Source organism: Desmodus rotundus, chromosome 7 (genome assembly GCF_022682495.2).
Source record: "Desmodus rotundus isolate HL8 chromosome 7, HLdesRot8A.1, whole genome shotgun sequence".
Classification (NCBI taxonomy): Eukaryota; Metazoa; Chordata; class Mammalia; order Chiroptera; family Phyllostomidae; genus Desmodus; species Desmodus rotundus.
The window spans coordinates 93,170,362-93,186,768 of NC_071393.1; the positions used below are offsets into that span (position 1 = coordinate 93,170,362).

The 16,407-nt window shown below is 42.7% G+C and overlaps 1 protein-coding gene across 2 annotated transcripts in view; it reads left to right on the forward strand.

Annotated features, from left to right (window-relative positions):
- Positions 1–15,298, forward strand: part of USP3 (ubiquitin specific peptidase 3) — a 93,599-nt gene extending 78,301 nt beyond the window's left edge. For both annotated transcript variants that reach the window (XM_024568124.4, XM_071221983.1), the window contains exons 12-15: positions 7,596–7,714; positions 8,809–8,922; positions 9,080–9,147; positions 12,057–15,298. In XM_024568124.4, the coding sequence (XP_024423892.1) occupies positions 7,596–7,714; positions 8,809–8,922; positions 9,080–9,147; positions 12,057–12,222 (467 nt within the window). In that variant the 3' untranslated portion in view covers positions 12,223–15,298. The remainder of the gene's footprint in view (positions 1–7,595; positions 7,715–8,808; positions 8,923–9,079; positions 9,148–12,056) is intronic.
- Positions 15,299–16,407: the final 1,109 nt, after the last annotated feature.

The following is a 16,407-nucleotide window of genomic DNA, read 5'->3' on the forward strand; positions in this document are numbered from 1 at the left end:
CAGGCAGGTGGACAGCGAAAGAAAGCTGGGGTGGCTGTACTTCTATCAGACTAAACAGACTTTAAAACAAAGACTGTAATAAGAGACCTTGTTTCTCTGTTCCTAAAGATGGGCATTATACAAGGGGGCGGCCCTCCAAAAAAATTGGAATTATCTTCTAAAGGGCAGGCCCTTTGTAATACCAGCTTCCCCCACTAGGTGAGTGTTCTAGGAACCCATCTGTGTCAGTGTACCAGCTGGCATTGTTGTCAGAGGCTGTTTGGCTTCAGTGAATTTTTTTGAAGACTCTTTCAACACGTTTGCCTGTTCCATGATGGGAGATTTATGAGCTCACCTGCCCACACCATGCTGAGTGTTCAGCAGTTTTTGACCAAAAATGGCATGACCCCCATGCCCTACCTTCCCTCTTCACCTGATCTCGCCCTGAGCGACTTTTTTTTTTGTTTCCCTGGATGAAAAAAGTCCTCAAAGGCAAACATTTTGCTGATGTGAAAGAAGCAAAACAAAAAAATGGCAGAAGCACTAAAAGGCATCAAAATCGACGAGTTCAAACACTGTTTTGAGCAGTGGGAAAAAAACGTCTCAATGGTGTACTGCATCAAATGGAGACTGAAGTTTAAACATGTAAGAATAAATACATAGTTTTTTATAAATAAATTCCAGGGTTTTTTGCCCCCTGCCCCTGGTATAATGATAAAGGAGTCAGTCCAATAAGAGGATACTGTAAATGTACACCCAGGAGTTCCGGCCAAGATGGAGGTATACTCTTCCTTGCACAACCAAAAGGAGGATAACAACCAATCTAAAATCAATAAACAACCAAAAGTGCCAGAAAGTCAAATTGCGTGGAACTCTGCCAACCAAGGAATTAAAGAAAAAACCAGAACAACCAGACTGGCAAGGTGGGACCACGCAGGCTGACTCAAAAACTGCGGCCAAGCTGCAGCCTTGGGGGTGGGGCTGAGTGCTGACTCCATGGGCTACACAGGAGGGGCTGACTTAAGGGGAAAACTGAGACTCAGAGCTGACTGTGGGATACTGATAGGGTTGCCACAGTGGGAGAAACTCCCAGTCTCACACCAGAGTGCGTGGAAAAGTGCGCCAGAGACAAGCAGGCGAGCTGCACTGTTCCCTCTCTGGCCCCTCCCCCACTGGCAGTACTGAAGCGCAGTAGAGGGTTGCCTTGCCCTGCCCTGCCCGGGTGATTACCTAAGGCCCCGCCCCCTTACAACCTAGCAGCTGCTGTAAGACAAGTATGGCAAATATGAAAGAACACAGCAAAACCTCAGAGCAAAGTGATAAGGAGATAGCCAACCTATCTGATGGAGAATTTAAATCCCTGGTAATCAAAATGCTCATAGATCTGATAGAGCTTGGTCAAAAAATGAAAAAACAAATGAAGGTTACCCAAAGTGAAATAAAGCAAAATATTCAGGGAACTAACAGTGACAAGAAGGAAACCAGGACTCAAAGCAATGATTTGGAACAAAAGAAAGAAAGAAACATCCATCCAGAAGAAAAGGAAGAAACAAAAATTCAAAAAAATGAAGAGAGGCTTAGGAACCTTCGGGACAACTTGAAACATTCGAACATCTGAATCATAGGGGTGCCAGAAGAAGAACAACAGCAAGAAATTCAAAACTTGTTTGAACAAATAAGAAAACCTCCCCAATCTGGCAAATGAAACAGACTTCCAGGAAGCCCCGAGTCCCAAAGAAGTTGGACACAAGAGGAACACACCAAGGCACATCATCATTAAGTTACCTAAGATGAAAGACAAGGAGAGAATCTTAAAAGCAGCAAGAGAAAAGAAGATACTTGCCTACAAAGGAGTTACCATTAGACTATCAGCTGATTTCTCAAAAGAAACCTTGCAGGCAAGAAGGGGCTGGAAAGAAGTATTCCAAGTCATGAAAGGCAAGGACCTACATCCAAGATTACTCTGTCCAGCGAAGTTATCATTTAGAATGGAAAGGCAAATAAAGTGCTTCTCATATAAGGTCAAATCAAAGGAGTTCATCCTCACCAAGCCATTATTATATGAAATGTTAAAGGGACTTATCTCAGAAAAAGAAGATCAAAAATATGAACAGTAAAATGACAACAAACTCACAACTATCAACTATTGAACCTAAAAGAAAAGAAAAACAATGAAAACAAAAACTAAGCAAACAATCAGAATAGGAACAGAATCAGAGAAATGGACATCATATGGAGGGAGTTCAGTGGGGAGGGGAAAGGGAGGAATAAGGGGGCAAAGGTACAGGGAAGAAGCAGCATAATTAGTAGGCATAAAATAGATGGGGAGAGATAAAAAATGGTATAGGCAACAGAGGACTCAAAGAACTTACATGTACAACCCATGGACACGAACTAATGAGGGGGAATGCTGGAGGGTTGGGGGGGCAGGTTGGAGGAGGGGTAAAGGGAAAAATTTGAAAAACTGTAATAGCATAACAATAAAAAATACTTCAAAAATGTATACCCAGCATAGGGACATCTAAATATATAAAGCAAATATTAACAGACCTGAAGGGAGAAAGAGAGAAATGCCATAGTAGGGGATCTTAATACCCCACTTAGATCATCCAGACAGAAAACCTGTAAATAAACATCTACCTTAAATGACTCATTAGACCAAATGGACTTTATAGACATATATACAACAGACATTCCATTCAAAAGCAATAATAAACATTCTTCTCAAGAGCATGTGGAACATTCCTTAGGATAGATCATATGTTAGGCCACAAAACAAGCCACAATGAATTTAAGAAGGCTGAAACCATAACATCTTTTCCAACCACAATGGTATGAACCTAGAAAGCAGTTACAGGAAGGACACTGGAAAATTCACAGGAATGTAGAGATTAAACAACATGCTACTGAACAACAGTGGCTCAAAGAAGAAATCAAAAGAGAAATAAAAGGTACCTTGAGACAAATGAAAATGGAAGTACAAAATGCCAAACCTTGTGGCAGGCAGCAAAAGCGGTTCTAAGGGGATATTCAGAGAGATAAATGTCTACCTCCAACACCAGGAAAAGTCTCAGCCCAACTTTACACCTTAAGGACCTAGAAAAAGACAAATGAAGCCCAAAGTTAGTAGAAGGAAGGGAGGAACAAAGATCAGAACAGAAAAAAAAGTGAAAGAGAAACTAAAATGACAACAAAAAGATCATTGACCCTGAGGGCCAGTTCTTTAAAAAGATAAAGTTGAGAAATGCTTAGACTCACCAACAAAAAAAGAGGAGAGGACTAAAGTAAATCAGAAATGGAAGACATTACAACTGATACCACAGAAATACAAAGAATCGTAAAAGCCTGTTATGAACAATTTTATGCCAACAAACTGGATAACTTAGAAGAAGTGGATAAATCCCTAGAAACATACAACCCACCATGACCGAATCATGAAGAAATAGAACATTGGAACAGATCAATTACTAGTAAGGAGACTGAATCAGAAATCAAAAACCTCCCAACAAACAAAAGTCAAGGAGCAGATGGCTTTACAATGAATCTACCAAACAATCAAGGAGAACTAATACCAATTTTTCTCAAACTCTTCCACAAAATAGAAGAGAAGGAAACAGCTCCAAACTAATTTTTCAAGAACATCGTTACCTTGATACCCAAAGCAGGCAAGAACACTGCAAGAAAAAGAAAATTACAGGCCAGTGTCTTTGATGAACATGGATGCACAAGTCCCAAACAGAATATTAGCAAACCAAGTTTAATAATACCTTAAAAGGATCATACCTATGATCAGGTGAGATTTAGTCTGGGGACGCAAGGATGGTTCAGTATCCACAAATCCAATCAATGTGATATACCACATTAACAAAATGAAGGATAAAAATGATATGATACCAATAGGTACAGAAAAACCATTTGACAAAATTCAATATCCATTTATGATTAAAAAAACTCTCAACCAAGTGTGTATAGAGGCCATGTATGACAAGCCTACCACAAACATACTCAACAGTGAAGAGCTGAAAGTTTTTCCTCTAAGATGAAGAAAACAAAGATATCCACTCTCGCCACTTTCATTAAGTGTAGTATTGGAAGTCCTAGCCAGTCAGGCAAGAAAAAGAGATAACAGGTGCCCAACAGAAGGAAATCCGTTACTATTTGCAGATGACATGATATTATATATAGCACATCTTAGAGACTTCACCAAAAAGTCTGTTAGAACTAATAAATGAATTCAGTGAAGTTGCAGAATACAAAATCAGTGTACAAATACAGGTGCATTTCTATGTACTAAGAAACTACCAGAAAGAAAACAAGGAAAACAATCCTAGTTACAATTGCATTAAAAAGAATAAAATACCTATGAATAAATTTAACCAACACAGTGAAAGACCTGTGTACTGAAAACTATGACATTGATGGAGGAAATTAAAGGTACCAGGGTGGGGGTGGGGATGGAGTTGGGTGCAGGTGGAAGAGGGTATAAGGGGGATAAATGGTAGTGAAAAAATACAATAAAAATAAACTATTTAAAAAATAATGAAGAAAGAAGAAATATTTTTTCTCCCTTAAAAATTGCAGACACAAATAGATATTCTGTGCTCATGGATTGTTAGAATTAATATTGTAACACCCATACTACCCAAAGAAATCCACAAATTCAGTGCCATCCCTGTCAAAAACTCTAGTGGCATTTTTCAGAGAACTAAAACAAACACTCCAAAAATTTGTATAGAACCACAAAAGACTCCAAATAGCTAAAGCAACCTTGAGAAAGTAAAACAAAGCTGGAGGTATCTTGCTGCCTGATTTGAAACTGTACCATGAAGCTATAGTAATCAAAACGGTATGGTATTGGCACAAAAACAGACACATAATCAATGGAACAGAATAAAGAGCCCATGCATATATGGACACATGCATATATGGACAATTTATGGCAAAGCAGTCAATAATATAATGGGGGAAGGACAGTCTCTTCAATAAAGGATGATGGGAAAACTGAACAGCCACATGCAAAAGAATGTTAACTGGACCAATGTCTTATACTGTACAGCAAAATTAACTTAAAATGAATTGGGGATTCAAATGTAAGACCCGGAACCATGAAACTCCCAGAAGAAAGCATGGGTGGTAAACAAGTGAGACTATATCAGCCTAAAAAGCTTCTGCACAGCAAACAAGATCATCAGCGTAATGAAAAGGCAATCTACTGAATGGAAAAAATATTTGCAAATCATATGTCTGATAAGGGGTTAATATCCAAAATGCATAAAGAACTCACATAACTCAATAGCAAAAAAAAAAGACAAACCACAAATGAACGATCTGATTGAGAAATGGGCAGAGGATCTGAACAGACATTTTCCCAAAGAAGATATCCAGTGACCAACAGGTAGGTACGTGAAAAAGTGCTCAGCATCACTAATCATCAGGGAAATGCCAGTCCAAACCACAATGAGATATAACCTCACATCTGTTAGAATGGTTGTTATCAAAAAGATAAGAAATAAGTATTGGTGAGGATGTGGAGAAAGGGAACTCTTATGCACTGCTGGTGGGAATGTAAATTGGTACAGTCACCATGGAAAACACTATGGAGGTTCATCAAAAAATTAAAAATAGAACTATCATATGATCCAGCAGTTCCACTTCTGGATTATTAGAAGAAAATGAAAACACTAATTTGAAAAGATACCCGCACCCCCATGTTCGCTGCAGCATTGTTTCCAGTAGCCGAGACATGGAAACCACCTAAGTGTCCACCAGTGGATAGGGGGGTTAAGAAAAAGTCACACACACACACACACACAGAAATATTATTCAGCCATAAAAAGGAAGCCTTGCCATTTGTGACAACAGGGTGTTACACTACAGGAAATAAGTGAGACAGAGAAAACCAAATACCATACCATCTCGTCTCACTTACACGTGCGAACTACAAAAAAGACACAACACCCCCCACCGCCGCCCCCCAGTTCATAGATGTAGAGAATAGACTGGTGGTCGCCAGAGGCAGGGTGAAGTGAGTGAAGGGGGTTGAAAGGCAGACGCTTGCAGTTATAAAATAAATAAGGCACAGGGATAAATGTACAGCATGGTGACTATAGTTAATAATACTATATTGCATTTGAGAGTTATTAATAGCTCTTAAAAGTTCTAAACACAAAAAAGATTTTTGTACCTATGTATGGTGATGAATGTTAACTAGACTTACTGAGGTAATTATTTTTCAACATACACAATTTTCAAATGATTATGTTGTACTCCTGAAACTGTTACATGTCAATTATACCTCAATTAAAAAAAAAAAAGGATGCATGGGTCCCCTGGCCACTCTTGCGCCCTGCTGCACCCTGACCCCCTAACTTCCCGGGAAGGGGCTGTCTTCTCCTCTGTCGCAGAAGCCAAGTTGACCCAACGCTCAGAGGACAGAGACAGTATTGCTTTTCCTTATGTAGCTAGGTTCTCGCATGCTACCCAGCTTCTCAAACTAAACAGTATCTTGTATAAAGATACATGTGTATGGTCTGTAAAGATAAGCAAAGAAATGATTAACACAGAAGTCGACACTGGCTACTTCTAGGGGGAGAGAGGGACTTGTGATTCGGAAGAGGCACACAGGGAGCTCCCGCACACGGCCCATGGCCTTCCCCAGCACGTATCTAAGGGGCGCCATTCACATAAACCCTGGCTCCTCGAGTCCTGGAGAATCCATTCCTTTAACTGAGTGGTGGGTACAAAGGCATTCATATTTTTTCTAAAAAGAATATTGTTAATTCTCTACAGAATGAGGCATACATTTTATATTGACTTCTGAAAAGATGACTGACTGCATCAGGAGTCAGCAAAATTTTTCTTTAAGTGGGCAGATGAGTAAATATTTTAGGCTTTACAGCGTGTAAAGGCCCACGTCCCGACGGCTCAGCCCTGCTGTTGCAGCGTCTCTGTTCCAACAAACTTTGTTTACAAAACCAATGGCTGGACTTGGCTTGGAGCCACCGTTTACCAAGGCGCAGAGCACTCAGACCCTTGCACGGCACTCAGATGTGGTCTGTCCGAGGGCTGCGAGCAGGGTCTGGAGCTGAGGGCTCGCTGGACGTGCAGTGGGAAGGTCGGTAAGGCAGCCCTCTCTAATCCACGTTTCTTTCCCAGTAAATCACGGCTGTGCAAACATCTGTTCTAAATCTGACTTTTTCATGAGCTTCGAGAGAGAATTGCTGCTTGAACTTTGATTTATTAGGGAAACACTTTTATCAGAATTATGCAGACTAATTCTTTCATTAACAACAGCAAACCCAACAATAATGCCATCTGAAAAAAACAGTGCCACCTGTCACTAACTGACCACTCCCAGGTGGCAGCCGCCGTGCCAGGCACTTTATACATGTTATTGGCCTTCCTTGCAGCAGCTCTTCAAAGTAGGTGTTACTGATGCTACTGTCGCCCTCACTTCATACCTGAAACAGGCTGACTTTCCCCTGGTCACACATAGCTAATAAAACTGAGATTTGAGCCCGAGTGTCCAGCTTCAAAGTCCAGCCTTGTTTTCTACAGAACACTGCCTCTGTTAACGGTGCCCTGTTGTAACGTTGCCAAAACCAATTTGGTTTTAGATTGTCTTCGCAGTTTTACCGACTTAGAAGAACTTGATGAGACGGAGTTATACATGTGCCACAAATGCAGAAAGAAACAGAAGTCCACTAAAAAGTTTTGGATTCAAAAATTACCCAAGGTAAGTGTTGAGTTTCAAATTCTAATGCAATTTCAAGGGAAAAGTGCTCACAGCTGATGAAAAGCAAATTATTTTTGTAATTTTATGTAATCTCTTCTGTATTGGTCTCTAGTGTTTTCAGGAAAAGCTTAATAAACCTTTTGATAATGCAGACCTGAGTGTGTCCTGATCACAATGTCCAGTGTGTGGAGGGGGACAGAAGTGCCCACCATGCCACACCAAGCAACTCTCCCACACCAGCTGGGTGCCCTGCACTTCAACTCAGTTCTGACACTATCCAGAGGCAACATCAGATTCCACAGGTTAAGGGTCAGTCCCATGAGACCACCCTCCCCTTCAGATGCCAGTCAGAAGCCCAGATTGGTACTTTATGTTTCTGAGCTACACACTGGAGGTTGTCTTGGCCCTCTCTTTAGACTTCAGATACCTGTTGTTGTGATTGGCTATAAATCAGAGATTTCCAAACCCCCTCCTTGGGTTCCCTTAATTTGCTAATGAAGCTCACAGACCTGAGGAAATCCATTTACTCACTAGATTACTGATTTATTACCAAGGATGTTAAAGGATACAAATCAACAACCAGATGAAGGTCCCAAACAAAGGATCTTCTGTTCTTGTGGAGCTTGGCGCCCAGCATGGTGGCACATGGAGGCCCCCCCACTGCCGTCCTTTCAGGGTTTTATGAAGGCTTCATTCCATTGGCATCACTGAGTAATCACTGGCCATTGGCAGTTGATCCAGCTTCCACTCCCTCTCCCCTATCCCGAGATCGAGGAGGTAGGACCCTCATCCTAAGGTGAGGTCCATCCACCTGTCAGTTCATTAACATAACAAAAGACACCTTTATCATTCTCATCACTTAGGAAATTCTAAGAGTTTTAGGAGCCATTTGCCGGAAGAACTAACACCAAACATAGACCCATTATTACAAATCATAATTTCACAATAATATATGGACAGAAGAAAGCAATATCAAGGACCAGAAGAAAAACTGATAAGCCACCTAAAATAGTTGAGAGACAGTTAACCAAGTAGTGAATTTTGACTGAAAGGTAAATGTTTGTCTACAGTCTTTGTCCTTATGTCTGATCCAGGTGCTATGCTTACATTTGAAAAGATTTCATTGGACAGCATATTTAAGAAACAAGGTTGACACATATGTAGAGTTTCCACTGAGAGGCCTGGACATGAAATGCTACTTACTAGAGGTAAGGTGGCACCTTCGTTAGCGGGGTGAAAGGTGGCTCCTCAGTAAAATGTTGTCTTCGCAGACACAGGGTTACAGAGGTCACTGCGGTGGGAGGTACTGATGCCTTGAGCGCTGCTCCTAACCCAGCCCTGGGCGCCTTCCCCCCTGTTCCGCAGCCGGAGAACAGCGGCCCTGAGAACTGCCTGTACGACCTCGCTGCCGTGGTGGTGCACCACGGCTCCGGGTGAGTGTGCCTGCGGGCTGGCGGGGGTTGTGACACAGCAGAGACCTTCAGTTTCACACTGCTCTTTTTTTTCCCACATTTTTTTATTGTTCAAGTACAGGTGTCTCCATTTCCCCCCCCCCACTCCCCCCCCACCCCCATCCCCACCTCCCTGGATTCCATGCCCCTTTGGCTTTGTCCATGTGTCCTTTATACATGTTCCTTGACAACCCTTCCTCCCCTTCCCCCCATTATCCCTTCCCACCTCCCCTCTGGTTACTGTCAGTTTGTTCTTTATTTCCAAATCTCTGATTCTATTTTGCTTGCTTGTTTGTTTTGTTGATTAGGTTCTACTTATAGGTAAGATCATATGGTATTTGTCTTTCACCACCTGGCTTACTTCACTTAGCATAATGCTCTTCAGTTCCATCCATGCTGTCGCAAAGGGTAGGAGCTCCTTTCTCTCTGCTGCATAGTATTCCATTGTGTAAATGTACCGTAGTTTTTTAGTCCATTCATTTATTGATGGGCACTAAAGCTGTTTCCAGTACTTGGCTATTGTAAATTGTGCTGCTATGAGCATTGGGGTGCACAGATTCTTTTGGATTAGTGATTCAGGATTCTTAGGATATAATCCCAGAAGTGGAATCACTGGGTCAAAAGGCAGATCCATTTTCAATTTTCTGAGGAAATTCCATACTGTTTTCCACAGTGGCTCCACCAGTCTGCATTCCCACCAACAGTGCACTAGGGTTCCCTTTTCTCCACATCCTCTCCAACACTTGTTGTTTTTTGATTTATTAATGATGGCCATTCTGACCGGTGTGAAGTGGTACCTCATTGTGGTTTTAATTTGCATCTCTCTGATGACTAGTGATGCTGAGCATCCTTTCATATGTCTCTGGGCCCTCTGAATGTCCTCCTTGGAAAAGTGTCTCTTCAGGTCCTTTGCCCATTTTTTAATTGGGTTGTTTGGCTTCCTGAACTGGAGTTGTGTGAGTTCTTTATATATTTTGGAGATCAAACCCTTTTCCAAGGTATCCAATTTTGCACCACTCTTGAAAATTCTCCCCAAACTCCCTAAAAAATGGATTCAGATACATTAAAGTGAGCGAAATAGAATTTTCCTCCACTTTTGGTGTGGAAGGCTGTTCCTGCAAGGACGTTGTGCAGTGTGCAGAGAAGGCACGCAGACACGGAGTGGGGCAGGGCTCCTCTGAACCCGCGTTAGGGACCCGGTTTGTTGCTCACAAAGTCTTGGGCGTTCGTTTCACTCAGGGTGCTCCCTTCACCTATTGATGAGGGAAAAATGGAAAACTATTTAAAACTAACTTCATGTCCTGCACTTTAAAGAGTCATCTTTTATTTTATTGAATAATTCTCATTCTTTCCCTGAAAGCTTGTTGTACTTTCTGATTTCTGGTCTGTTTGAGAATGGCTATTTTACCTTCAAACTTGGTCAAGCCATTACACGTTGAAAATCCTTTTCCCTCAGAACTTTGTGGACATTGCTTCACGGACTTCACCATTCATAGAACTGTAAACAAGTCCACTACAAGTCTCTCACTTCTTTCTAGGCAACCTGTTTTTTCTCTTTGGAAGATTGTAGGATTCTGTCTTTTGACTTAAGAAGTATCATCAGCCCTGGCCAGGTAGCTCAGTTGGTTAGAGCATCATCCTGATATGCCTGATAAGGTTGCAGGTTCGATCCCCAATCAGGGCACATACAAGAATCAGCCAATGAATGTCATCAATAAGTGGAAAAACAAATTGATATCATTCTCTCTCTGATTAATAATTTTAAAAGTTTTTTTAAAGAAATAACATCAGATAGATTCCTGCTTGATAGTTGATAGGGACAACCTTAGTCTGGTGTCGCTGGTGTCTTCAGCTTACGGAAATGTTTAAGTTCCACGCCATTCTCCATTCTTTCCTCCGGAACACCTGTTAAATGTATAGTAAATTTCCCAGGTCTTTCACTTATTTTAACTATTCTTTAATGTTTTCCATTTTGTGTTCCTGAAGACTGCTATGACCTATTTTGCCAAATCACCCATTTGGGCTACATCTGTATCCAAATTGAAGATCAGCTCCTCCATGAATTTTTGTATTGTGGAGGTCACACTTTTCTCAACACTCTTTCATTTCAGCCTATTCATGTTTTATGATTGCAGTATCTTCTTGAAACCATTGGTACTAATTAGAATTTTTAAAGTTCTCTGGTTTTTTTGCATTCAGTTCCTCAGTGGTTAATGACTGTTTTCCTAGCACTTCTCTTTCATGCTACTTTTCTCCCCTCATGACTGATGATTTTTGGTTGTTTACTCAGAGTCATAATAAATGATGAGACTGATTGTTATTGGTAAACGGTGAGGGTTTTTCTAATGGCTGTAAAGGTCTGTATCATACATGCAGGCTGTTCTGCCCAGGAGGGCTGACTCCAGGGCTCCAGTGAGAGTGCGTGGGTCCTGCCCCTAGAGAAGAGCCCTTGATGGCCACGGTGGGGAAGGCACTTTCCTGGAGCCTGATTGCTTTCTTAAGGTCGGTTTCCCCCAGCAAGACTGTGATGGGAAACCTGGTTCTCAGTTTCTCATGTTTCCATAGGCCTTGACCTGTGCTCGTTAGGGTGAGAGTTACTTAGCTGTTTGGTTTCTCCATTCATCCAGTACCGTGCGAGTATGTGTGTGTGTTCTAGAAAATCTTCAATTTCTCGTCCGTTGATGGCACTCTTCCCTACTTCCCAGTGTCGACATATTCCTTGTCATTTCAGTAGGTTTTGAGGAAGATAAACATGTGAGCTCAATAAACCTTCTTAGACCACAGTTCTCTAGGATTTATTCTAATGCTGATTATAATTTATTGTATAATAAATTATACAGCTGCACAGATCCTTTTGTGATTTTCGCCAATCTTTGACTTCTTCCTTGCAGGGTCGGTTCTGGACATTACACAGCATATGCAAAGCATGAAGGTCGCTGGTTCCATTTCAACGACAGCACTGTGACACTGGCTGATGAGGACACCGTCGTGAAGGCAAAGGCCTACATCCTCTTTTACGTGGAGCGCCAGGCCAAGGCTGGCTCAGACAAACTTTAATACCTCCTCGAAGTCGCTCTTCGTCACTATACCGGACAAGCATTTCCAATGTTCCATAAATACTTGATCCAAGATTTAATTCATTGTGCACTTTTCAATTTCCTATTTTGGATTTAGTTTTATTTTGTCAATGGTAGTGACTTACTGAATATGGGCACCAACTAATTTTTTTTTTTAGTTCTACCAGAAAACCTCAGCAGATATTTTGATTTGCTGCTTTAGTTGTAATAATTCAGTTTTTATATGTAGTTCTAAGAACTTAGTTCCATTTGACTTTTTTGTATTAATGCTTCAGTTCCCACGTTGAGGCACATTTACATGAATGCTTGGTTACTCTCACATGCTGAAAGCAAGCTACGTCCCTGATCATGAAGAACAGCGTGGCCGCCTGCTGCCTCTTCACAGCTGTGCTGGGCGTCAGTTGACTCTGAATCAAGAATCGTGTGTGTGTGTGTGTGTGTGTGTGTAACTTGTGCCCCACGAGGTTTCAGCAGCTACTCAGTACTCATTCTTTTGGCCTGTCCAAGATAACAGAGAGGGTGCCATCATTAAGCAGACCAGGTAACGTCCGATGCTCTTGGCACCTCTCAAGGCTGCTGTTTACCAGCACTAACCAAGTAAATTTGTGGGTTTAGTGGTATCTGTACTGCAAATTCAAAAATTACTGTTGGTTTTTTGGTCTTGAGATATTTTTTTATATGTGTTTTAATGGAGAAGATAGGATTACAGAAAGTCCAAATAAGACCAAAACACATGTAGTGTTTAAAAAATTCTGTGACTCAGCTACACGGTGTAGGTGTCACGCAGTGGGGGCGACCACGGCTTGTTTGCTTCTCTGCAGCAGCATCCAGCACCCTCGTTCGCTGTAGCGCGGGGCATAACTGCAGGTCCACTTCACTCTCACTCCTTGCTTGGCCTTTTGGGGTGGAGATGCTGACCTCCAGAGTTGTTTTTGACCATCACCTCACTCTTCAGGCCATGCTGTGAGGCCTGTTTCTACAGAAGGAAATGAGAATCTTTATTATCCGAGGTTTTAAAAACTCATTGGCCTATCCTGATAGCAGGGCAAGTTGAAAATATTCTCACTTTGAATAAGTAGTTTATATTTCTTAGTAGTTTGTTTTAAAATTGTTTACAAGAAAACTAGGTAAAAGTATTATTTAGATTTAACTCAAATTGAAATTTGAAACTAGAATCCCATACATTAAATCCTGCATTTTCTCAGAGCAGACCACAAACGCTAAACACTTATTTTTTTTTAAAAGACCTAATTGGATGTATTCAACAATTTGTGAATCGGGCAGCATCCCATCTAGCAGAGAGAAGGGAGCTCCGATGCACTTTACATGACTAGGAGCAAAATGAAATCACGTCTAACCTTGTCCTACCCAGCATGGTGATCACTAGCCACACATTTCATTAAAATTGAATAAATGTAAGAACTCAATTAGTTCTTCAGCCACACTGGCCACATTTCAAGCACTCAACAGCCACATGGCAGAGTACTGCACAGATCTAAGACGTTTCCATCAACACGTAGAGATTTCTCAGATGGCGCTGGTCTAGGTTTTCACTCCAGAGAAAATAAATCTTTGCTGTCATGTTTAGGTCTTACAATTTAGAAGATAATTAAGAGGGGAACATAAAGTGGAACAAAAAAATAAAGTGGTTCACATTGTTAAATTACATTGTGTGAACCATGTGAAATTGTCCTATTTGACCGGTTTTGATTGACAAAAACAACAGCTTCACTTAACGTGCTCTGATATATTTGATACATTAACACCACTCCTGTGACCTTGCTAAGTGTCTCCTGTGAATCAAGGCTCTTTTGCTTTGGAAGGTACACAGCTGTAACTTCTAACATGCGCACTGAGATCGTGAGTCTCTGAAGGGGCAGCTGTTAGGACTTCAGCAATAAAGCCTTGGGCGGTGTTGGTGGTGGAGAAAAGCTGTCCTTTTATGCCAGGTGGAACTTAGCAACAGACTGGATTGCTTTGTTGGGGACAGTGGTCCTCAGGCAACACTGCTGGCTTAAGAGATGAACACATCTCTTCGAATTTTTATAGTATTTTTATTGCTTGATTTTACTTATGAAGAAATGTTTGAATATCATGAAGGCTCTTTGGAAAATGATTGGATACATTTGAATCGTGCACTTGAACACATGATGTAAATGTGCCTGTGTTTTAAAAATTTAACTCTGTAGCCTTACCACACCTATTTTAAAAGCTGACCTTTTTGTGCTCTTCAGGGCTTTTCCCTTGTGCCATGCTCGCTCTGGCACGCGTGCGGCTTCTCGCTCGGAGCGCCTGTGCCGAGGCAGGGCCTCACGCCGGGTCACGGGCTCCTTGGACAAGGAGACTTTCTCAGAAGTCCTCCCACATGGGTGGGTGACAGAAACAGTTTGTGGCAACACAAATCTCTCTCCATGGTGGAGAAACCTTTGCTTATCCACTGTATTCTACTCAGTGTCTAGTGATGACAAATGTAATGGAATTAAACCAGTCAAGTGTACTGGCCCTGGTTGAATGTTAAATGTGTATCTCACCTGTGGAACCTACTCAGCAGCTTGGTTTCTGGGGTTGGGGACATATTTATTTCTTAAAGCCAAACCTCCCCTTCATCGGTTTAGTGTACATAAGTCTATTTAGATGTACTTACCCCACTTCAACCCCACTACCCTCTAAATGCTCCCACGTCCCCTCTGTTGCCGAAGGGGCCTCTCCCTCGGGCCCTGGAAGAGCTCAGGAGCGAGGTCTGTTCCGCAGCCAGGGCCTGCCCCAGGTGCAGCCCCGGAGGAAGCGGGCAGGTGGGGGCGGCCACTGTGGTGCAGGGTCTCTGCTCAGCCTCACCTGCGCAGCTCTTCCCCTCAGGTCTGAGTGCAGCGGCTTCCAGACCGCCTCCCCAAGCGTTGTGCCGTGATGTAATCATTCGCCATTAGAGCCTAGTCTGTGATGCTGAGAGGATTAATTGTGCAAGTGACCGATTTCATTGAAGTTGTAATCACACCCTTTTCTGTTTCACCAGCCTGAACTGATTTATGGGAAGTATCATTAAAAGTCTGGTCTCTTTCCTTTTGACTATTATTTCCGAACACCTTTCAGTGGAGCCAACCAAATAATAACATCTTCAAGCTCGGGCCTTGCCGGTCAGTCAGCGGGAGGTAAACCCTTACAGAACCCTCACCATCCGGGGCTGCTGGTGTACGCGGCCAGGATGGGGTGGCCTGGAGGGCCAGGGTGGCGGCGGGAAGAGGACCTTCTGGGCCTGCTGTCGGGCCGAGGGAGCTCACCCTGTGCGGTGAAGTCATCCTGTCTGTCCTAGTGCTGGCCGATCTTACAAAAACGAGGTCGGCTTACTTCCCTCCCTGAGGAACCAGGTTTGGGGCTCTGAGCAAAGGATATTGGGCTTCTTTTACAGTAAAACAGGCAGGTGAGAGCTGTTAAAAAGTAACAGTAAGCTTTACAGTAGGCTCCTATATGCCACCTCTCTGCCCCCGTGTCCCCTGCAAACAGAAAAATCAGAAACCACCCTGTGTCCACACTCATGGTTTTCCTGGGTTTGTTACTTACCTGTTCCTATCAGTCTTCTAAAAAACTGAAGACAGCTGGCAGTGAGCACACAAATACAGACTATGTATCGCAGAACCGCACACCTTTTTATTAACTAATGTCACCCAGTAAGTTAAATAAAAAGGAAAAAATTAAAAATAAAACTGAAGACAGAGGTGTCTGTGGGCCAAACACTGTTTCAAAACCTCACTGAAGGATGTGTTTATTGATTTTGAGAGAGAGGGAGACACAAACATCGATTGGTTGCCTCCTTTCTGTGCCCAGACCAGGGATCAAACCCTCAACCGTGTTATTATAGGGGACAATGCCCCACCCAAGCCACCCAGCCAAGGCAGCAAGTGCCTCTGCCGCCGGTCCCGTATCACACGTTCCCTTCTGCAGCCGTGCGCCGGTCAGAGGCCCTGCAGCTGCTGTTTTTGCAGCCACGGGGCCAAGCTCCTCACAGGCACAAAGGGGCGGTGCTGCTGCCATCAGCACCCCCAGGCCCGAGCCAGACCCCTCCCTGCCAACATGTGGGCCCACCCGGCTTTCTGGACGCTTCCTTCAGCCCACCCAGAGGAGTGGCAGGGGGGCCAGGCTCTAAGCGGTCACCCTGCCGGGGTTTCTGTGC